Below are 24,156 nucleotides of genomic sequence, written 5' to 3' on the forward strand. Positions count from 1 at the left end.
CCATGTCCCCTGCATTGGCAGGCGAATTCTTAACCACTGCACCACCAGGGAAGTCCCTGTAATTTGTCTTAAGGGAGTTTTTCACAGTGTAGATTTTGCAGGAAAATAAAAGGTAGGATTCATAGCTAACAGATAAATGGAAGCAACTAAAGAACAAAGGGATGTGTTGGTTTAAAAAGAAACTTCTGAAAGGGTCTGGCTCACTGTAACTTTAGAGATGAGAGTTCTACAGCTCAGATTTGGAAAGCTTTACATAATAGAATTCAGGATATATGACGTGGGTGTCTGTTCTTCTCCCTCTCCCTCTTCTTCTCCCCAGCTCCCTTTCTGTCTGCCTCTCTTATCTGTCCGTCCATCCGTCCATCCATCCATCCATCCATCTATCACCTACATAATGTTTTTCTTGTTTTAACTAGAGAGATAGAATGGTGCATGTTCCAGAACTGAGAACATGTTCCACCATGTTTCATCTCATGATGAAAAGTACTGATTATGATTTGTAATGCATCATTTGTAGACCACAGTCTGTGCATACATCCTCCAGCCTTCAATGACAGTGCCATTCGAATGCTTCTCAAATTTAAAAGTACTCAGAGGGTAGACTTTTACTTTAATCTGAGATGGGGCAGGAAAGTATTGAAAAAGCAGAAACCTCAGTGCTTCAGTGAACTCCACCTTCGTTTGTAGGTAGTGAGCTGCTTAAACCAGAGATTTTGTGAAAATTGTCTTGCTGTCATTTTGTTTCCCCACATGATGACTCAGGGGTTTTTGTCCTGAGGCTCTCAATGGATCTGTTATAATTTAGCTGGCAATGACACATCCCAGAGGCTCTTTCCATCTTGGCCTCAGGCCAGCAGACTACGCACCATGCTGTCCTATGATTCACATGACAAAACTGCTCTAGTCACCTCCCACCGCCCAGGCCTGCAAGGGCACCATAATGAGGAAGTGGGAGGGATATGCTTAGAAAAGTTGTTGAAAAGAAGCTTCTGTTGTAACTTTCCTACTTCAGCAGGAAGCTAAAACCAGAGTAAGGTATTCTCAAGTAACAGACCTTACACTTGTGAGAGATGAATTGGAAAGTCCCTGGCCTTGTATTTATGGGGAAAAATGGTATTTTAGGGAGCTGCAATTATTTCAGGTGGGGGAAAGGCCGCAAATCATGGAATCCTAGAAAGAGGTAATTTATTTGCTGCTAAACAACTCAGCTGGGCTATTTTGAAATACTGGTCAGGGGAAGTGTTGAAAGAGTGGGTGTTTTGGCATTGCCATACCCTTGGAATTGAAGCATTGAGCTACCTAGGAGCCAAATGATGTGCTTTCATTTCCCAAAACATCAGTTATTTTATAATAATTTTGTGCTGAAATCAAAAGTGGCTTGTGTTCTCTTACGTGAGTCTGATCACCTGTATATTATACATTCGAGGGGCATGTACAGAACGTTTTCTGGGTGTGGAGTTCCATAGCCGCCTCCTCTGCAGAGACAGAGGTCTGACCAGATGTGCAAAAGAGATGAAAGGAACTGCCTGGCCGAACTTCCATGTTCCTTTCACTCTACCTGGGGAAGAACATCAGTATATGAAGTGGTATTTGAATAACTTAAAGCAAAGCATTCGCAAGAGCAGAATAACTCGGAACAGACTTTGAAGCCATGAGGCATATGAATCACTTTCTGCCTCCTCTGGGTCCCACACCAGCTATTCTGAGCCTCTGTCAGAGCACTTACTGTGTTGTGCTGTTCATCTCTCTCTCCCTCTAGTCTGCGAGCTCCTTGCAGAGAGAGATTTTATCATATTTATCTTTGAATCCCTGGACCCTAGCACAGTTGACTGGGTACCACAAGTGTCTAGTAAATGTCTGGTGAATGAAGAAGAGGGACTGCTGTTATTATTTGGGGGGAGGAGAAGGCAATAGAATGATGGTTTGGGATGGGTATAAACTACAAAGGGAAATATTTGGTTTTTTTTTTTAGTGTAGAGACGAAATGTGCTTTCCTTCTCATAATTCTAGCCAGGGGAAGCAGTTCAGTTTGGCAGAATTCAGTAAAATATATATTCAGGGTATGTTATGTGGTGATCGTGTATACAAACATGAAATGTTATCTACCCTCAAGGGTCTTAGAGTCTAGAATGGCAGTGACATTGTGTTGTCATGCAGTGACAGTGAGACACAGATCATTGCAGTATAACTTGGCATATATGCATTTGGGGGCATTCAGAAGGCATTGTGGGCAGGGAGAGGAGAGGGACCTTGGTCAAGGTTGGCAGTGGGGACCGGGCTGGGGATAGTGGGAGAATCAGGAAACTCTTCCAGGAGGAGGTGACATTTCAGCTGAGTCTTGAAGCAGAAATAGTCAAGTAAAGAAGGAAGGAAGAGGATATAGGGAAGTGGAAGAGGAAAAGAACAAGAACACAGGGGCAGGAAACAGCACAGTGTGTGTGTGGGGACTACAGGTGGTTCAGTATAACAAATGAGTGAAATATGCTGTATGGAGGGACAGCAGGCAGTGTTGATGACAAGGAGGCGTATTACAATGCAGCTGAAATGGTGTAGGTAGAACTCTGAAAGATCGTAGTGGTGGGAAACCTGCAAAGAGAGGATAGAGCTGAGCAATCTTTGCCAGGTACTCTGGCAGGATGTGACCACTGATTGAGCACAGGTGACCAGGGAGTGGGAGAGGCTCAGGATTTTGGCTGAGGTAGCTGGGCGGATGGTGGTACCAGTAACTGAGAGGGACAAGATACAAGAAGGAATGTATTTGGGAGTGAAGAAAGAAAAAATATTGAGTTCATACACGGACATGTTGTATTTGAGATGTTTTGGATCTTCCAAGTGGAGACATCTGGCAGGCTTTCAAATGCATAAATTTGAAGCACAAGAGAATCAGGGTATGAGAGAGGATCACACTTTATATACAACTTTAATCTTGCTCTTTTCATTTAACATCATAGCAGAATTTTCTCTTGTAATTAAAATATCTTATAAAAACCTATTTTTAGCTGCATCGTACGCCATGAGGTTTCTTGTATTTTATTTGGCTATTCCGTTACTACTGGACATCTAAATTGTTTCCAAATTTTTATAATTATGATTAGCAATGCTACTAATGCCTTTGCATATTTCATGTTACTTCCTGAATTACTGTGTCAAAATATACAACACCATTATAGTTTATGGTACTTTATTATCAAATTCCTTTCCAAAGAATTATGTTAGTTTGAATCTGATAAGTAATATATGAATTGCATATTTCATCATATAAACACCACTACCAAGCACTTTATTTTAAAAAACTTAATTCTGCTAATTTGTAAGCAACACAAGCAAAAACCTTGAGATTTTAATTTTCATCTCTTTCGTAAATACTGAGGTTGAATATTTTCCACATTTTGATATACTTTTATTTCCAGTTTTATACTGCTTATTAATTTAAATGCTCATGTTTTTCTTATGGATTTATACTTCTTTTTTTTTTTTTTTTTTTTTTTGCGGTACGTGGGCCTCTCACTGTTGTGGCCTCTCCCATTGCAGAGCACAGGCTCCGGACGCGCAGGCTCAGCGGCCATGGCTCACGGGCCCAGCCGCTCAGCTGCATGTGGGATCTTCCCGGCCCGGGTACGAACCCGTGTCCCCTACATCGGCAGGCGGACTCTCAACCACTGCGCCACCAGGGAAGCCCTATACTTCTGTTTTTAAAATATATTTTGTTAAGTGGTTGCTGAGTGTTCAACACTATGTTAAACACTATAGAAAGGGCAAAAGGAATGATAACGAATTACTCTCAACCTTTAGAATTCGTATTTTACAATCATATAACCTGCAGCATGGAAAAGGCATTAAAATGTACTTTTTTCAACCCCCAGTTGAGGAAGCAAAAATTAAACCTATAAAACAATTAGTGAAAAAAATGGAAGATAGTATATGATTTTGTGGTGCAACATAGCCTTTATTGTCAGAATTCAGAGACAGCAGAAAACTGTGTGACTTGGAGCCACAGGGCAAATTGTCATTAAAAGGTAGAACTTTTGCGGGACCTCGAAGAATAGAAAAATTCGGAAAGGTGGAGAATAGAAGAACACTAAGAATGTGTACATAGGGATAGGAGATGGAAATGCACATGGCTAAGGTGTTGGAGGGATTAGACCATTCAGACGCGGGTGGATGGTTTGTGTTGGGGAATAGAGTGTGAGACAAGGTCAGACTAAAGATGTAAATCACACATTACCTGGGTCCTCTGATTGAAACACCTCTGGGTCCATGCAGAGGTCACTGAAGGGGCCCGCCCTCCAGAGCAGGAGCTGTGACCTGGTAATACAGCGCCATCCTTGTGTTGTAGGTGGATTGCACTGACTCTAGCAAGAACCAAGTCGTTGAGCTTTGTTGGGCACACTGAAAGGGGTAGGTGGGTTGGCCTGTGGAGCAAGTTTAAAGAGAACCACTGCACAGGGCAGATTCATCAGCTGGACAGAGCACTGGACACAGTGCAGAAGCCTCAGTCTAATTCCTGCCTTGTCCCGGGAGGTAGCTCTGTGATCTTAGGCAGATTGTGTACATTCTTATACCTCAATTTCCCCATTATACTGTGAACTCTTTCTAGATTCTACAGCTTCTAGCAGGCGCTCAGATAACAGACAGCCTCCACAGGGTACCCTAGAAAAAAGGAGATATAAATAGCAGGAAACTACTATGGTAATGTTTAGATCTGGACTAAGAAGGTGCCCTTTCTCTTAATTCACAACTTTAGAAAGTAGAACTCTACGTTCTTCCTTTGTCTCTATCACAGATTTAGCAGAGGGACACTGGGGCATATGTCTAAGTTACCCACCTTGTTTGTGGGGAGGGCAAATTAGTGGGCACTTAGGAGCTATGGCAAAAACTCAAACTTTCATGAAAAGTCTGATTTTTATCCCCTCATATGCTTCTTTTCTTTTAATGTTTGTAGTATTTAGTTCTTGCATTGCTGCCTCCTAATTTCTTGCCTGCACGTATTTTGGTGGATGATTCTTGGTAAATTGAGCTTGTTTTTATTGCAGTTCATTGTGACTGTCTTTTATAGTGATCAGACGTTTTTGCGGAGCACAGACTCTGGACGCGCAGGCTCAGCGGCCGTGGCTTACGGGCCCAGCCTCTCCGCGGCATGTGGGATCTTCCCGGACCGGGGCACGAACCCGTGTCCCCTGCATCGGCAGGCGGACTCTCAACCACTGCGCCACCAGGGAAGCCCTGATCAGACCTTTTTTCTTTTTTCATTTTTCATATGTGCCATATCTAGCATTTTTCTTTCTAGATTAGAATCTAGTCAAGGAAAGAGAATGCCTATCCTGTTTTTACTTTCATGTCTATTTTATGCAGCCCTAGACAAATCTATCTTGATGAGGTAGAGAAGACATTAAATCGGAGAAAAATATATTATCCCTTGATCATTCATAGGCAACTGCACCCTAATAATCCTTTCTCCCTGAATCTAGAAAGTTTGGTGGATATCTGAGAGATTAGTACACTACCAGGCACATATGAGATGCTCAATAAATGTATATTTTAAATTAATGCATTTGAGTGGCTTTATAATTCAGCAATCACAACATACATTATCAAGCAGAAGAAAAAATTAGTTCCAAAGGAGGTAAAGAATAAAAAAAAATTCCTCTGAAATATATAAAATACACTTACTAGCCTCTCTAGTATTTGCAGATAGTTAGAACCCTTTTCCACTCATATTTAGAGTGCATTGACACATTTGATGTTTAAATGAATAGAATTAACTGACATTTGCAGGGAACTTTATATTTTCCAGAAAACTTTCTCAGACATTATCTAATTCACCCCCATAATAACACCATGAGTTGGGTTGTAGAAATATTGTTATCTTTACAGAGAAGCAAGTAAGTGGTAGAAGAAAAAAGATAAGGGATTTTCCTAACGCCATCCAGCTTGTGTATACGACTCAGTGATGCAAGTGGAACCAATTTCTTCTGATGCCCAGTTCAGGAGGCTGACCGGTGAGGTGTACGGTGAGGCGTTTCCACTCTATAAATCCTCAGTCTCTAGGAAAGATCCTGTTTTAACTCCCTTTCCTTGCATCGAAGTAGCAAAATTTATCCCCATGCTCCAGCTCAGATTCTGTCTCTGAATGTGCCAGCACCCTGTACCTGACTTAGATGCTCTCTTCATTTTTATTTCTGAAGTGTTTTCTCTGCAGGAGCCGACTCTTCCTTCTCCCTAATTAACTTTTGTGTGGAAACTCCTCTAGTAATGAAATTGCCTGTGCGGGTCTTCCCCCACCTGGTTGGCTTTTTAGTGCACCTGGAGGGAGAAAGCATTTCTGCTGTCTCACTGCATGATCTTTGCTGAGGCAGGAATTTGTAGGAGCGAAGATAACTGCCTTCCTGAGAGGAGACCTTTTTTATCAAACATTCTTTTGTTTAGGTTCAGCTTTGATGCTTGCAAAGGTTACCACTTGTTGATAATTAAAATGAATTGGTTCATTTGTATCTTTTTTTTTTTTTAGAATCCACATATAAGCGATACCATATATTTACAAAACAGGAATAGACCCACAGACATAGAAAACAAATTTAGGATTACCAAAGGGGAAAGCAGGGGGGAAGGATAAATTATAACTTTGGGATTAACAAATACAGATTACTATATGTAAAATAGATAAATAACAAGGACCTAATTACAGCACAAGGAACTATATTCAGTATCTTGTAATAACCTATAATGGAAAAAAATCTGAAAAAGAATATCTATATCTCTATCTATCTATCTATCTATCTATCTGAGTCACTGTGCTGTACAACTGAAACTAACACAACATTGTAAATCGACTACATTCCAATAAAAAAATGCATTGGTCCATGATTTTGGCAGCAAAGCAAGATGTCAGGGTAGACAAAAACATGGACTTTGAAGTCAGACAAATCAGGTTTGAATCCTGGTTCTGCTACTATTTACTGGGCAATTTACTTCTTGGAGCTCTTTTGTGCAATGGGGATAATAACAGTATCTATCTCAAGAGTTGTTGGGAGGATTAAAGATAAATGATAGATGTTTTTCTTCCGATGAGATGAGATATCAGAAAAGTACCCTCTTCTTCATAGACTGCAGATCAGATTTTCATGTCCCCTCCAGCTCCACCCTTCTCCCTGCCCGACCCTAGCAGGCTTTTTGCCCTGGGAGGTGTACCCTACACTGAGGTGCAGGCAGCAGCTTTCTTTGCCCTCTGGCTTTGTTGCATTTACCTGATGGGGAGTCCCGGCAGGACATCAGAGGGATGGAGGAGAGTGAAATGAAGTTCATTCCCTCATCTCTTTCCCTTCAGGGTCACCTGAGGCTAGCTGCATCCCAGATAATAACCTCCCTTCTCAAGGCAGCCCACTCTATGACTGTCTCCTCCTAGGGACTATTGACCCATCCCTCTCCTTGTCCCTTTAGGCTGCGGTGGTAATAACTCCTTTATTGCTAGCTCCAGCTACTTCACCATCCTTCGTGGATTCCTCTATTCTACGCACATCTTTTAAGATTGTCTCTTTACTAAACCCTCCTTAAATGATCCTAATATGAGTGTGCTATCTGTTACTCATGGGACCTGAACGGATACATTATTTATTACTGCTTAATTGAAAGTATATTTGCCCAAGATTCTTTTATTTAAAAGAGTTTGGAACTTTTAGGGGAAAAATGTGTGGTTGCTTGTCATTTGATATTAAGAGGAGAAAAATGTAGTAATGATGGACGATGATAATGATAATGATGGTGATAGTCAAGCATTGTCTATGTGACAACTGTACTCCTCGACACTACTGTATACACGTTAGTTCATTTAAACTCAAACACACATGAGTATATATATATTTTTTCTTTTTGGGGTACATGGGCCTCTCACTGTTGTGGCCTCTCCTGTTGCGGAGCACAGGCTCCGGACGCGCAGGCTCAGCGACCATGGCTCACAGGCCCAGCCGCTCCGCGGCATGTGGGATCTTCCCGGACTGGGGCACGAACCCGTGTCCCCTACATCGGCAGGCGGACTCTCAACCACTGCGCCACCAGGGTAGCCCGAGTATTTCTTTTTTGACCACATATAAATAACACTTTATTTGGAGATTAACCTCTCATCAGAAGAAATCAACCATGAGAGGCCTCATGGCAAAGGCCTTCTGACTCATCTTCCTGATACCCTCCCATGGCCCACTGTCCATACAACATCCAGAATGATCTGGATTACTCGAATCCAGATTATAATTATCTGGATTATTTGGGCCACTTAAAGTTTAAGTCAGATCATATCCTTCCCCTGCTCAGAATCCTCCCATAGTTTCTCATCACATTTATTTTTAAATTTTTATTTATTTATATTTTAATTTTTTTAAAAAATTATTTGTTTTATTTATTTTTGGCTGCCTTGGGTCTTCATTGCTGTGTGTGGGCTTTCTCTAGTTGCAGTGCACGGTCTTCTCATTGTTGTGGCTTCTCTTGTTGTGGAGTATGGGCTCTAGTAGTTGTGGCATGCGGGCTCAGCCCCTGTGGCTCATAGGCTCAGCAGCTGTGGCTTGTATGCTCTAGAGCACAGGCTCAGTAGTTGCAGCATGCAGGCTCAGTAGTTGTGGCTCGCGGGCTCTAGAGTGCAGTCTTAGTAGTTGTGGCGCAAGGGCTTAGCTGCTCCACAGCATGTGGGATCTTCCCAGACCAGGGCTCGAACCTGTGTCCCCTGCGTTGGCAGGCAGATTTTTTTTTTTTAAACATCTTTATTGGAGTATAATTGCTTTACAATGGTATGTTAGTTTCTGATTTATAACAAAGTGCTTCAGCTATACATATACATATATCTCCATATCTCTTCCCTCTTGTGTCTCCCTCCCTCCCACCCTCCCTATCCCACCCCTCTAGGTGGTCACAAAGCACCGAGCTGATCTCCCTGTGCTATGTGGCGGCTTCCCACTAGCTATTGTTTTTACATTTGGTAGTGTATATATGTCCATGCCACTCCCTCACTTTGTCCCAGCTTACCTTTCCCCCTCCCCATTGTCATCAAGTCCATTCTCTAGTAGGTCTGCGTCTTTATTCCCAACCTGTTCCTTGGTTCTTCATGACCATATATATATATTTTTTTTTTAGATTCCGTATATATGTGTTAGCATATGGTATTTGTCTTTCTCTTTCTGACTTACTTCACTCTGTATGACAGACTCTAGGTCCATCCACATCACTACAAATAGCTGAATTTCGTTTCTCTTTATGGCTGAGTAATATTCCATTGTATATATGTGCCACATCTTCTTTATCCATTCATCTGTCGATGGACACTTAGGTTGCTTCCATGTCCTGGCTACTGTAAATGGAGCTGCAATGAACATTGTGGTACATGACTCTTTTTGAATTATGGTTTTCTCAGGGTATATGCCTAGTAGTGGGCTTGCTGGGTCCTATCGTAGTTCTATTTTTAGTTTTTTAAGGAACCTCCATACTGTTCTCCATAGTGGCTGTATCAATTTACATTCCCACCAACAGTGCAAGAGGGTTCCCTTTTCTCCACACCCTCTCCACCATTTATTGTTTGCAGATGTTTTTTTTTTTTTGCGGTACGCGGGCCTCTCACTGCTGTGGCCTCTCCCGATGCAGAGCACAGGCTCCAGACGTGCAGGCTCAGCAGCCATGGCTCATGGGCCTAGCCACTCCACGGCATGTGGGATCTTCCCAGACCGGGGCACAAACCCGTGTCCCCTGCATGGGCAGGCAGACTCTCAACCACTGTGCCACCAGGGAAGCCCCTGTTTGTAGATTTTCTGATGATGGCCATTCTGACTGGTGTGACATGATATCTCATTGTAGTTTTGATTTGCATTTCTCTAATAATTAATGATGTTGAGCATTCTTTCATGTGCTTGTTGGCAATCTGTATATCTTCTTTGGAGAAATGTCTATTTAGGTCTTCTGCCCATTCTTGGATTGGGTTGTTTGTTGTTTTTGATACTGAGCTTCATGAGCTGCTTGTAAAATTTGGAGATTAACCCTTGGTCATTTGCTTCATTTGCAAATATTTTCTCCCATTCTGAGGGTTGTCTTTTCATCTTATTTGTGTTTTCCTTTGCTGTGCAAAAGCTTTTAAGTTTCATTAGGTCCGATTAGTTTATTTTTGGTTTTATTTCCATTTCTTTAGGAAGTGGGTCAAAAAGGATCTTGCTGTGATTTATGTTATACAGTGTTCTGCCTATGTTTTCCTCTAAGAGTTTTATAGTGTCGCCTTACATTTAGGTCTTTAATCCATTTTGAGTTAATTTTTGTGTATGGTGTTAGGGAGTGTTCTAATTTCATTCTTTTACATGTAGCTGTACAGTTTCCCCAGCACCACATATTGAAGAGGCTGTCTTTTCTTCATTGTATATCCTTGCCTCCTTTATCAAAAATAAGGTGACCATATGTGTTTGGGTTTATCTCTGGGCTTTCTATCCTGTTCCATTGATCTATATTTCTGTTTTTGTGCCAGTAACATACTGTCTTGATTACTGTAGCTTTGTAGTCTTGTCCGAATACAGGGAGCCTGATTCCTCCAGCTCCGTTTTTCTTTCTCAAGACTGCTTTGGCTATTCGGGGTGTTTTGTGTTTGCATACAAATTGTGAAATTTTTTGTTCTAGTTCTGTGAAAAATGCCATTGGTAGTTTGATAGGGATTGCATTGAATCTGTAGATTGCTTTGGGTAGTATAGTCTTTTTTCACAATGTTGATTCTTCCAATTCAAGAACATGGTATATCTCTCCATCTACGTGTATCATTTTTAATTTCTTTCATCAGTGTCTTATAGTTTTCTGAATACAGGTATTTTGTTTCCTTAGGTAGGTTTATTCCTAGGTATTTTATTCTTTATATTGCAGTGGTAAATGGGAGTGTTTCCTTAATTAAACTCTCTTTCTTTTGATTTCCATTTGCATGTAATATCTTTTTCCATCCCCTCACTTTCAGTCTGTATGTGTCCCTAGGTGTGAAGTGGGTTCCCTGTAGACAGCATACATAAGGGTCTTGTTTTTATATCCATTCAGCCAGTCTATGTCTTTTGGTTGGAGCATTTAATCCATTAACTATTAAGGTAATTATCGATATGTATGTTCCTATTACCATTTTCTTAATTGTTTTGGGTTTGTTATTGTAGGTCTTTTCCTTCTCTTGTGTTTCCTGCCTAGAGAAGTTTCTTTAGCATTTGTTGTAAAGCTGGTTTGGGGGGTGCTGAATTCTCTCAGCTTTTGCTTGCCTGTAAAGGTTTTATTTACTCCATCGAATCTTGCTGGGTAGAGTAATCTTGGTTGTAGGTTTTTCCCTTTCATCACTTTAAATATGTCCTGCCACTCCCTTCTGGCTTGCAGAGTTTCTGCTGAAAAATCAGCTGTTAACCTTATGGGGATTCCCTTGTATGTTGTCATTCTTCCCTTGCTGCTTTTAATATATTTTCTTTGTATTAAATTTTTGACAGTTTGATTAATATGTGTCTTGGCATGTTTCTCCTTGGATTTATCCTGTATGGGACTCTCTGCACTTCCTGGACTTGATTAAGTATTTCCTTTCCCGTATTAGGGAAGTTTTCAACTATAATCTCTTCAAATATTTTCTCAGTCCCTTTCTTTTTCTCTTCTTCTTCTGGGACCCCTATAATTTGAATGTTGGTGCATTTAATGTTGTCCCAGAGGTCTCTGAGACTGCCCTCAATTCTTTTCATTCTTTTTTCTTTATTCTGCTCTGCAATAGTTATTTGCACTATTTTATCTTCCAGGTCCTTTATCCGTTCTTCTGCCTCGGTTATTCTGGTATTGATCCCTTCTAGAGAATTTTTAATTTCATTTATTGTGTTGTTCATCATTGTTTGTTTGCTCTTTAGTTCTTCTAGGTTCTTGTTAAACGTTTCTTGTATTTTCTCCATTCTATTTCCAAGATTTTGGATCATCTTTACTATTATTACTCTGAATTCTTTTTCAGGTAGACTGCCTATTTCCTCTTCATTTGTTTGGTCTGGTGGGTTTTTACTTTGCTCCTTCATCTGCTGTGTGTTTCTCTGTCTTCTCATTTTGCTTAACTTACTGTGTTTGGGGCCTCCTTTTTGCAGGCTGCAGGTTCGTAGTTCCCTTTGTTTTTTGGTGTCTGCCCCCAGTGGCTAAAGTTGGTTTAGTGGGTTGTGTAGGCTTCCTGGTAGAGGGGACTAGTGCCTGTGTTCTGGTGGTTGAGGCTGGAATTTGTCTTTCTGGTGGGCAGGTCCACATCTGGTGGTGTGTTTTGGGGTGTCTGTGACCTTATGATTTTGGGCAGCCTCTCTGCTAATGGGTGGGGTTGTGTTCCTGTCTTGCTAGTTGTTTGGCATAGGGTGTCCAGCACTGTAGCTTGCTGGTCTTTGAGTGGAGCTGGGTCTTAGCATTGAGATGGAGATCTCTGGGAGATTTTTGCCATTTGATATTATGTGGAGCTGGGAAATCTCTGGTGGACCAAGGTCCTGAACTTAGCTCTCCCACCTCAGAGGCACAGGTCTGATGCCCAGCCAGAGCACCAAGACCCTGTCATCCACATGACTCAGAATAAAAGGGAGAAAAAAAGAAAGAAAGAAAAAAATAAAATAGCATAAAGTTATTAAATTAAAAAAATGAAAATAATTATTAAAAAATTTAAAAAATATTAAAAAGTAATAAAGAAAAAGAGAGAAGAGAGCAACCAAACCAAAAAATCAAATCCACTAATGATAACAAGCGCTAAAGCTATAAGAAAAAAAAAAAAGACAGATCCCTAGGACAAATGGTAAAAGCAAAGCTATACAGACAAAATCACACACAGAAACATACACACTCAGAAAAAGAGAAAAAGGAAACAAATATATATATTGTTGCTCCCAAAGTGCACCACCTTAATTTGGGATGACTCGTTGTCTATTCAGGTATTCCACAGATGCAGGGTACATCAAGTTGATTGTGGAGATTTAATCCGCTGCCCCTGAGGCTGCTGGGAGAGATTTCCCTTTCTCTTCTTTGTTCGCACAGCTTCCGGGGTTCAGCTTTGGATTTGGACCCGCCTCTGCGTGTAGCTTGCCCGAGAGCGTCTGTTCCCGCTCAGACAGGACGCGGTTAAAGGAGCAGCCGATTCAGGGGCTCTGGCTCACTCAGGCCAGGGGGAGGGAGGGGCACGGATGCGGGGCGAGCCTGCGGCGGCAGAGGCCGGCGTGACGTTGCAGCACCCTGAGGCGCGCCATGTGTTCTCCTGGGGAAGTTGTCCCTGGATCACGGGACCCTGGCAGTGGCGGGCTGTGCAGGCTCCCGGGAGGTGAGGTGTGGAGAGTGACCTGTGTTCGCAAACAGGCTTCTTGCTGGCGGCAGCAGCAGCCTTAGCGTCTCATGCCCGTCTCTGGGGTCCGCGCTCTTAGCCGCGGCTCGCGCCCGTCTCTGGAGCTCCTTTAAGCGGCGCTCTTAATCCCCTCTCCTCGCGCGCCAGGAAACAAAGAGGCAAGAAAAAGTCTCTTGTCTCTTCGGCAGCTCCAGACCTTTTCACGGGCTCCCAGCTAGCTGTGGCGGACTAGCCCCTTCAGGCTGTGTTCACGCCGCCAACCTCCGTCCTCTCCTGGCGCTCCGACCGAAGCCCGAGCCTCAGCTCCCAGCCCCGTCCGCCCCGGCGGGTGAGCAGACAAGCCTCTTGGGCTGGTGAGTGCTGGTCGGCACCGATCCTCTGTGCGGGAATCTCCCCGCTTTGCCCTCCGCACCCCTGTTGCTGTGCTCTCCTCCGTGACTCCGAAGCTTCTCCCCTCTGCCACCAGCAGTCTCCGCCGCAAAGGGGCTTCTAGTGTGTGGAAACCGTTCCTCCTCCACAGCTCCCTCCCACTGATGCAGGTCACGTCCTTATTCTTTTGTCTCTGTTTTTTCCTTTTTCTTGTGTCTTACCTGGGTACGTGGGGAGTTTCTTGCCTTTTGGGAGGTCTGAGGTCTTCTGCCAGCATTCAGTAGGTGTTCTGTAGGAGTTGTTCCACATGTAGATGTATTTCTGATGTATTTGTGGGGAGGAAGGTGATCTCCATGTCTTACCCTTCTGCCATCTTGAAGCTCCTCCACACATGAGTATTATTATCTCTCTTTTTCAGATCTGGAAAAAGCTCAGAGAGGTTAAGTAACTTACCTAATGCTACACAGAATGCCATTGGAGAGTTGAAATTCTAACCTGTCTATTTGGTTTCAAGATCCATACTCTTAGCAAGGCCTTGCTGCCTCCTAGGTAAACAGGCTGAGAAGGGCCATCACTTTAGCCAACAGTTTTCAGTTAAATCCCTTTGTCTATTCAGATTTCTACAGGTTCTAAATTCCTATAGGAAAGTACCTCTTAATGATGGTCTTTAAATATGTCAAGGAAAATTGGTTAAAAACCTGATTAATTCAGCAAATCTTACCAGGTCAAATCCATCATTTGTCTGATTTGACTGATTAGTTAATTTAAAACCACTGAGTCACTAGTCCACTGGGGCAACTATTCTATGGTTACCCTTAAGGGTACTCATTAAATACTGAATGAATAATTAAATATTTCAAATGACTTTTTCTCTGACAGTGTGTAAGCTTCCCACAGCATTTAGCTGATTTTCCCCCCTCCCTAGATATGTAATATTTGGTTCACGGTTTATATTATTTCTGTTCACTTCTTAAATTGATCTAGGTGAATAACATAATTTCACATTTTCTGAGAACTTATGAAATGCTTGGCATTATAACTAATCAGTAAAGATGACTAAATTCCTGGAGGTATAGTAGCTGAGAACTTAGCATTTGTGGGTCAACTCCTCCCTCCAATCCCCACTCACTTAAGCAAAATCCTTGCATACTCAAAGAAATTATTTTTATTCTAACAACTCACATTTGATTGTGTATTTTTCTCTAACCTCAGGAAGCGTTTTCATCAACCCCGGAAGCAGGCTTTCTTCCTCACTGCCATTTGGGTCCCCAAGTCGTATCTAGGGATATTCTTAGCAACAGTAGATTCTATTTCTCTGCCTCCAGCTCCACTTTGCTGTTGTGGGATCTCTGGCCTCCTTAAAGGCATCTCCCTTCTATCTTCATAAATCTTGAGGGGTGACTCACACGTGTTCAGACAAACCTTTGAGCCTTGAGAGGGCGCTACTGCGGGTTGCTGGGTGAAGGTCCCTGTCCGCTCCCGTGGGGACCACTGGGTTCTTGTGCTGCTTTAGGCTGGCCTCCCCCAGGGGCCCACACAGACGCTGTGTTCCCCTGGAGTCCTCTCTCCTTTAGTTTTGTATGTTTTTTAAAAGTCTGTATAGTTATTTTGTTTTATGTTTTTCAGTGTGTAACTCACACTACTTTGCACTTTGATATTTTTCAATCATTTGAGCAAAACAAACTTTTTCAGACCTTGCTCACTGTTACTCTTTTCCTTCAATCTCAGACACAAGTCTTCTGAGAAGCTTAGAACAAATCTAAGTGACAGAACTACATGCTGTCAGGACCAGTCTATACGTACAATGTCAGAGTTCTTGTGGTTTTTTCAGGCCTGCCTGCCTCATCCTCTTTCCCTCAGAGTAGCTTCTTTGGCAAAAGGCACTTCAACACAAATGCAAATAAGCCCTGTAAGTATGTAAATCATGTCCAGATATAGCTGAATATCAGAAATGAACACAACACATCTAACTATTCTATGTGCTCTTTCTTCGAAGCTCAAAACTGAATTTTCTTCTTAATGTCTGGCGAAAGTGAAGGTTAGGCAATGAGGATATCATATTCATGTGGCAACTGCTGTAGAATAATTCTTTAATGGTTGCTGCTTGACTAGGTAAACAGTTTCTCTCAACCATTCCTTGCATCCTCTTTGAACCGAAGGGGTATGTTTACACTAAGTTTACTGAAGAGCCACTGGAATGTCTTCCATGTACTGTAGATTATCGCTAATGAAGCAAGAGACCATTATGCGGTGGTCAGAGGGCTTGCAGATGTAGGTAAAATTCCAGCAGTGAACAAAGCTAACTTAGCGATCCCTTAATGCTGCGGTCCCCAGCATTTTTGGTACCAGGGACGGGCTTCGTGGAAGACAGTTTTTCCATGGAAGAGGGTGGGGGAATGGCTCAGGCGGTAATGCAAGCCATGGGGAGCAGCAGATGAAGCTTCGCTCGCTGGCCCGCCACTCACCTCTTGCTGTGCGGCCTGGTTCCTAGCAGGCCGTGGAATGGTACCACGGCCTGGGGGTTGGGGACCCCTGCCTTAGTGGAAAATTGAGGGGTCCGTAGCTATACCAGCCAGATCAGCACATACACAAATCAGTATGCATTTTCATTTCATACGTGTAAGTTTAGGTCGTGGCTACCATACCTTTTTTTTTTCATCCACTAGAAATGTACATTTGAATGTTTAATGAGAAACAGATGGTGCCTGATTTCTCTAACTTACATTTAACAAAAACTGTTTTGGAAATGTTGCTCGTGTATACTTTTACTGCTTTAAACACAGCACCATTTTAACCTGTTTTGATGAATAATTGAAGAATTACTGTCCTACTCTAAGACAGCATTTCAGAGCATGTGTTAATCATATACTTGATTAAACATTTCCTTGCCTTTCTCTTCAGAATGCCAATTGGCTTTTGAGTGGATAATTGTTGCAGTGAGAGCAGTGACGTTGAAAACAACTATTGCCTGTTTGAATTACTTAAAGCACCACCATGAAAAGAAATACCTGTGATTTGCTTTCTCGGAGCAAAAGTGTAAGTACTTTTTGTTTTCATTTATTTTCTAAAACTGTGTACCCACAACTTTTTACTGTTTTCTTTTGGATTTTAATACTGTGCTTTCATGATGAGACTTGTGAGAAACCCTTGGTTAACTTTCAGTTCTCTGACTGTAGCAGCTTATTAACAAATGAAGACTTGTTTGTCTCTGTGGCCTGGTTGACATTTGATGGGAATTCTCTTTCAGCCAGTTTATATGCCTTACCATTCATTTGTATGTGCCTACTGGTATGATATTGGAAACCCTGATTTTTGGATGAATGCAGAAAATATAAAAAGTTGAAACTGAGGAAATTTATGTCTTGAATATCAAACTTTCTGGGCAAGTTCAAAAGGATAAATTGAACTTACATCTAGGTACTTCAATCAATCACATTCTGCAAGTTCATGTACATGATGAATAATGTGAATACTTAATCGGTGGGTCATCACTTCCATGAGCTTTCTACCATGGCATGTGTCTTTAATCCTCTAATCTCCTCCTTTAAATTGTTTTTTGGTTTTTTTTTTAGTGAAAGTCCTCAAGGCCCTGATGGAGATTAAGTCTTATTTCCACTCAGTGTTCTTAAGGTGCCAAAGTGGTGATAATCTCTAGATTTCTATTAGCTTATGAAAGAGAGCATAAGCAAATAGAGCAACTCAAAGAAAGCTACACAAGGCAGGGATGAAAGTAGACTGTTAATTTCCATCAGGCAAGCTCTAAGAACATGTCCCTTTGTTCATTTACCCAAGGGGAAAAAAGGCATCTAAACAGATGTAGTTATGACGTAGGAACATTCATTTGAAGGCATGAGAGAAACCACAAATGCAAACACATTTCTCTAGTATGGGAACGCTTTGTGTTACAACCAGTGATTCTATGGTGATGGCCCAAGGCCATTTTTAATTCTTTCTATAGAATTAATTACCATCAAGCTTTTAAGGGTGAGCAATGCAGGAGTAATGGGGAGGGAAGTATAGTACCCAGTAGGGTTTTTAAAAAAATGAGGATGTACCCAGAAGTATGCCAGTTCTTGGACTGAGTACTGACTCTGTTTAATAACCAACCAAGGAAATTCAACAAATTCTGAGAGAATGTCCAAATTCATTTTTTTTACTTGTTGGTGTTTAGTTGTATGGATTATTGTGTAAAATCAAGGGCCATGGCATGGAGCCTGGAATTCCTTCTATTATCATAGAGCTGCTCATTGTAATGCGAGGTGACCTGCATACAAATTACCAAACTGCGAACACATCTTTCTGTTACTGAACGTTTCTTATTATAAGTTAAATTTGAAAGCAAACCATATATATAATACTTCCTTCTTTTATTAAATTTCAGAAACATGTGATGTGAAAAATATGTATAAAGGTGAAAGGGAGAATATTTTGAATAATTAAAAATATATTATTAAACATTTCCCTGTTCTTGGAGGAAAATATTCTAAAGGCAAATGATTAAGTGAGCTGTGACTTTAAGGACCTCCGAGTACTTCATGATGCTAGATTTCCTATTTATATTTGCTTTATGCAAAAATTTTCATCTTGGTGGAAAGGCTCATGCTTCCCAGATTAAGAGAATCTGAGTTACATACACTTGTCCAAATGTAAACAGTAGAGCTCTCATTTCACTGCTTCTTAGCTTCTTGAAAATCCACTAGCATAAAGAAAGTGCTTCCACTTAATTAAATGACTCTAAGCAGATTACTGTTTATCCGAGAAAAGAGCCAGACTTTTTGCCTAGTGAGAATTTGTCACTTTAGAGGTTTTTTTTTTTTTTGCGGTACGCGGGCCTCTCACTGTTGTGGCCTCTCCCGTTGCGGAGCACAGGCTCCGGACACGCAGGCTCAGCTGCTATGGCTCACGGGCCCAGCCGCCCTGCGGCATGTGGGATCTTCCCAGACCGGGGCATGAACCCGTGTCCCCTGCATCGGCAGGCAGACTCTCAACCACTGCGCCACCAGGGAAGCCCAGAGTTTTAAAATTTTATTTTGCACTGGTTTAAGAATGTCACCCCTGCCCCTTAAGTCTTTGCCATAACAGAGACCAAAATTGTGCACTTAGAAGTAGATGTTTCCTGTTTTTGATGAGGAAGGTTGAAAGAATTAATTTGATTTAGAATCTGAGAATGTTTTTCTTTGGCATTATGACATTTAAAAATCCAAACAGAATGTTCTAAGTGTTAAAATGGGCTCTGCTCCTCCCTGTGTGTCTCTATGTATCTTGCTTCTGTCATTGTGAAAACTTAAGGAACATGAAAGAGGAGGGAAAAAAAAGACCGTCTTTAGACAGTCACCTTATTTGTTCTTGAACATTTAAAGCAGTGTTCATATTTTTCTCCTCTCATTCAAGACCTGGTGCAGTGTCCCTTTTAATGACAAATACTCTGAATTCTTCCTTTATTTGGAAGGGATCCATGAAAAATGTTAACTATAAGAATATAAACAAACCACTTTTTACTTAAAGCAACATTTTGCTGGTTTTGGAGGATAATTTGTGGTTGCAGTGGGTACAAAAGGGAGGAACTGGGCATATGGATAGTACCAAAGTGAGGCATGGCCCCATTGGCTACCGCAAGCAGAAGGTTCTCCCGTAAGTTCTGTGGTATGAAGGCCTTACCTCTTTTTAAAGTTTTCAAGCCACCTTTTACTTGACTGGCATTTTATTTTTGCAGGTATAATTAAAGTTCTAACATGACAGCTGTTGCGTTTCATACCTCTTGGGGTGCTTAAGACTATATTTTTTTCTGGGTGTTGGTTCTCTGTCCAAAAGGGCAGAGCTCAAACAGATTTCTCTCTGTGTTAACCTCAGGAAGTGTCTTTGCCATCTATGTAATCTGGGGGCAATTCTTGCTGTTCTGACTTTTGCTTCAATGGGACTGAACAAGTGACATTTGCACAACAATTACAAAATTTAAAATTTTAGTGTAAAACCATTTTATCTCAAAATAATGATTGGTAAAATGAGGTTTGGTGAGTTATTACTCTCCTATAAGTTTCATAGCTGGAAAATCCCATGTACAAGGGATGCTTTATTTTTATTTACTATTCTGAATCATAACAGATCAACTGATTTCTCTATTTAAAACTTGCCTTCTTCTGCCTCAGATATGTTTTCATGAAGCCATTTAATCTAGAGCAGCATTTAGTTGTAAACATCTAGAATTTTTTTTCCCCTGCTACCTGCATAGCATAGCAATTTAGGACAGAGACAGAATAGTTAGCATAGAATATCCTTTCTGAGGCTGTTAGAAAGTTTTATGAAAGCACTTGTAGCAACAACTCTGTTTTTAATTAAACAGTTTAATTTGCTACAGTGGTCGCGACTCTACCCCAGCCCTTTAGTGACCTGAGTTAACTCTATTGACTCTTTTCAATCCATTGGTTCCAAAGGGAAAGGAGCCATTTACAGTGACCCTATCATCACATCTGTGACTCAAGCTTTCCTTGGCATTTCTCCAGTGAAATATTAACATAGTATGACTCTTCCAAGGTTAAAAATTTAACTCTTGAAGCTTGTACTTCTGTTGAAAATAATTTTTAAAATAATAGATTTACTAGTCTTTGTATTCAGAATAATAATCATGATCTCCCAACATTAGGTTCTGGCATTTTTCAATATGGATATACTTTCACTGATCTAGCTTTTTATTGTCTACCTGGTATAAGGGAGCTGATGTGATAAAGTACAGCAATCTCCAATGTGGCTTTAAAAAGAAAATATTAGGAATTCTATTTATATTTACCTTTTACTGTCATCTGTTTTCAAAATCAGTATCGTTTAGAGATCACTGGTGCAGTGAAAATAGAATAGTTGTTGAGTTCAGAGATGTGGAGTCAATCCCCAGATCCACTGGTGTTTAAAGATCTGACTGTTAGTAAATTACTTAATTTTTTTTGAACCTTAGTGTCTTTATCTGTAAGATAGAAAAAATATCATAATGAAGGTGAAAACACCTATCACATAATAAGTTGCTTGATAAATTCTCTCTATTTTGAGGTTTGCAGTGCTTTTTTGTAGCTACAGAGCAGAGTGATAGTATCTGGCCCAGAAATGGATCAAATGGAAATGCCTGGAAATGAAGCAAGTTCTGCTCACTAAAGGGGTTCAAGTCTAGCTTCCAAGAGCATTTAGTCAATATCTATATCATGTTAAAGATTCAGACATAAGATGGGTGGTTAAACTAGGTAAGAGTTCTGTTTTCTATCAGTTATGAGTTTCTTTGATTCTAGGTCATGTTGTACCGTTCATAAAACTGAATTGAAAATCAGTTCCCAGGTAAATATAAAATCAAAGCATTGGGGCAAAAAGAGTATATTATCAGCTCAGGCTGCCATAACAAAATACTGCAGACTAGGTGGCTTAAATAAGAGAATTTCATTTTCTCACAATTCTGGAGGCTGAAGTCCAAGATCAAAGTGCTGGCTGATTTGGTCGCTGGTAAGAGCTCTCTTACTGGCCTTCTCACTGTGTCCTCATGTGGTAGATGAGAGAGAGCAAGCTCTCTGGTGTCTCTTCTTAAAAGGGCACTAATCCCATCATAAGGACCCCACCTCATGAGCTCATCTAACCCTGATTACCTCACAAAGGCCCCACCTCCAATATAATTACATTGGGGGTTAGGATTTCAACATGTGAATTTTGGAGGACACAAGTATTCAGTCCATAACAGTGAATCTGATAATTTTAAGGGACGATATTAGTAAGTGACTGTGATATTGGTGGCTGATATTCTGGAGTCCACATATTCTCCCAACTGGATAACACTGAAAGCTATCCAGTTAACACGTTTCTCTTCATTTCCTATTTTCTAGATTTTATGTTAGGGAAACTCAGTGATGATTTTTGAGGTTCCAATCAGCTCTTCATAGACCTTAGGAGCTAATTTTAATTTTACTTAAAATATTTTTCCTCCCTTTACTATTCCTATTTTGCTTATTTTATACTGTTTGTTCTTAACATCCAATCCAGTAACATAAGTCTCCAAAGTACTTTCTCCTGTCAGTGGGTTTACCAGTTGAGCTAACTTTTTAGAGGTTTGTAAATTTCAGACCTGATTATCTCTGAGCCACCCCAGTTCTCTCTATCAATGCCACTGCTTTTATGCTAACCAGGAATGAGAAGTAAAGGTACAGACAAGGGGAGAGGCACATAAAATTGTCTATACTGATAGTGTATTTTTAAATCAGGGGTTATTTAAAAAAATTTTTTAAGTACTTTTCCTTATAATATCTCTGTTGGTATTCTCTCAACTCATGAATTTTTATAGACCTTCCCATCTAGAGAATGAACTGGATAAATTTTCATTTTTCTTCATTAATCAACTCTCTTATGTATTGGATTCTAATATATCTTGTAGTATTTTACATTAAATTTTCAGTTTCTTAGTACCTTGTACCATTTTCTTCCTACCAGTTTGGAGAGATTTACGGTATCTTCTGCTCAATAGGATTTGTTGGTTTCTTGACGAAATTGCCCTCTATTTGACTTAGGATTCTTTCGGATGCTCTACACTTGGATAAAATTGTCATTCACTAGATGTCTGTTAATTGATGTTCCCTGTTCTTTTTTGATAGAATTGTTGTTTAGTATTTATTCAAAACTGGAAGCAAATCCTGGGCTGTTTGGAGGGCACAGAGTATCTGGGAAGTATTTAGCATTCTGAATTTAAAGCCCATCTAAATGGGCTTCCAGTTTTGAGACCAGGAGCCAGGAGCCCACCTGGTGAAGTATGCCCAGCAGGCTTCCTGGAATCTCCTCTTTTCACAAAAGACTTTAGATGTCCAAAATTTGTAAACCAAATGAATCTTTTTCTTAAAAAATAATGTTTTCCAGTTGTACTTTTACATTGCTGAGTTTTGAGAAGCAACTGCTCTTTTAATGGCCCAGGCTGAGAAATTTATGCCATTTCATTCCATTGGTGCCTACTTGGAGAGGGGAGACTGAAAAGAAATTTAGAAAAAATGATACATTTTGTTAGGGCACTTCAGAGGTATCTGCATGTGATTGTCCCTCACAATTACTCTGTAAGACTGATTATTCTGGGGGCTTTATGGTTCAAGTAAAAATAATGGATCCCTTTCCAGACTGGCCTCCTTTCTCTGCTATATCCATCACCACCTAAGGATGAGATTGAAAGAATTGGAGCAGCTTAGAATCCTGATGAAGTTAAGTATATAGAAACTGGATTTTTCACTGCTGGTCTCTCTTTAAGTCCAAAGAAGGTCGGAGGAGATACTATTGGTAAAGACGCTTTGAAACTTGCAAAGTACAAAGCAAAACTAAAATAATACTCTTGCTTGTGTCTTTGTTAGCAGTAAACTGAAATGAGAACTTGTAGTTTCAGAGGTTTTATTCCTTTGGTCATTTACTCCTGCCTTCATGCTTGTGCTCTTTCTTTACAAAATTCAAAAAATATTTATTTAATGGCTACTGTGTGTTAGGAACTGTGCTTGCTAGGTTCTGGGTATCCAATGGGGAGTAAGATACATATGGTCTCTACTCTTATAGAGCATATTTGACAACTCAATTTCTAACTTTTATAATATTCTATTTATTATTTCATCCCCCCACCCCACCCTGACTGCCCAAGCCTGCCCCACCTTAATCTTTAATTCTTCCTAGGGATGCTGAAGTCGTATCCCTCTTACACCTCTGTGTACTTGTTCTTTGCATCCTGGGTATCCCCTTTGTCAGGATATTTTAAACTGTGAATAATGTGCCATGCTTGTCAATTACGCTCATTGTTTCAGAAACATAGATTATTTTCAAGTGGTTAAAAAGAATTTTTCTCAGATAATCAACAATAGTGCAAGAATAGCCGAGTATAAATGAATGTGAGTATGGAGGAAAGGTCTGAAAGAGTAGGGGCTGACCAGCCACCATTTGCTCTGAAATCAATCACATGACAATTTTAGCGGCCATAGTCAATCATTACATTGTTGCCTTTGAAAACCACCTCCACTTTTTTCCCCCTGATATTGTGATGTGTTTGCTATTTCATTTTTGGACACTTTCGAGTTGGAGTTGAATTCTGAATGATTATATCCAAGAAATAATTGCCTATATTGTACTTCACCATGTAAACATCAAAGATACATAAAAATGGAGAGAAGTTTTGTTGAGTTGATGATAAATATTAAGGAATGACTCGTACAGATAGTATTGCTCTGTAACAAAGTGAAATTAAGAAGAAAAGCATAATAATTTGGTGAAGCTTTCTATTAATAGTATATTGCTCCAGAAAAAAATGTTTACTTATAAAGGCCACTTAATTTTAATTAAACCCAGTTTTCTTTTCCTTAAGTTAGAGTTAGATATCATTTTTTATTATTAAAATGGCCACCTATAAGCAAGTATTTTGAAGGTTAAAAATGATGTCAGTTAAACTTATCAATGTGTTTACACAGTTTCCCAAGGTAAGTGCTTTCAAAGTC

General features: G+C 40.5%; 1 protein-coding gene across 1 annotated transcript in view; it reads left to right on the forward strand.

Annotated features, from left to right (window-relative positions):
* Positions 1-24,156, forward strand: part of LOC132423558 (3',5'-cyclic-AMP phosphodiesterase 4D-like) — a 404,223-nt gene that overhangs the window by 64,104 nt on the left and 315,963 nt on the right. The window contains exon 2 of the mRNA XM_060009459.1: positions 16,583-16,717. Coding sequence (XP_059865442.1) covers positions 16,676-16,717 — 42 coding nt within the window. The 5' untranslated portion in view covers positions 16,583-16,675. The remainder of the gene's footprint in view (positions 1-16,582; positions 16,718-24,156) is intronic.

This window comes from Delphinus delphis, chromosome 3, assembly GCF_949987515.2.
Source record: "Delphinus delphis chromosome 3, mDelDel1.2, whole genome shotgun sequence".
NCBI lineage: Eukaryota > Metazoa > Chordata > Mammalia > Artiodactyla > Delphinidae > Delphinus > Delphinus delphis.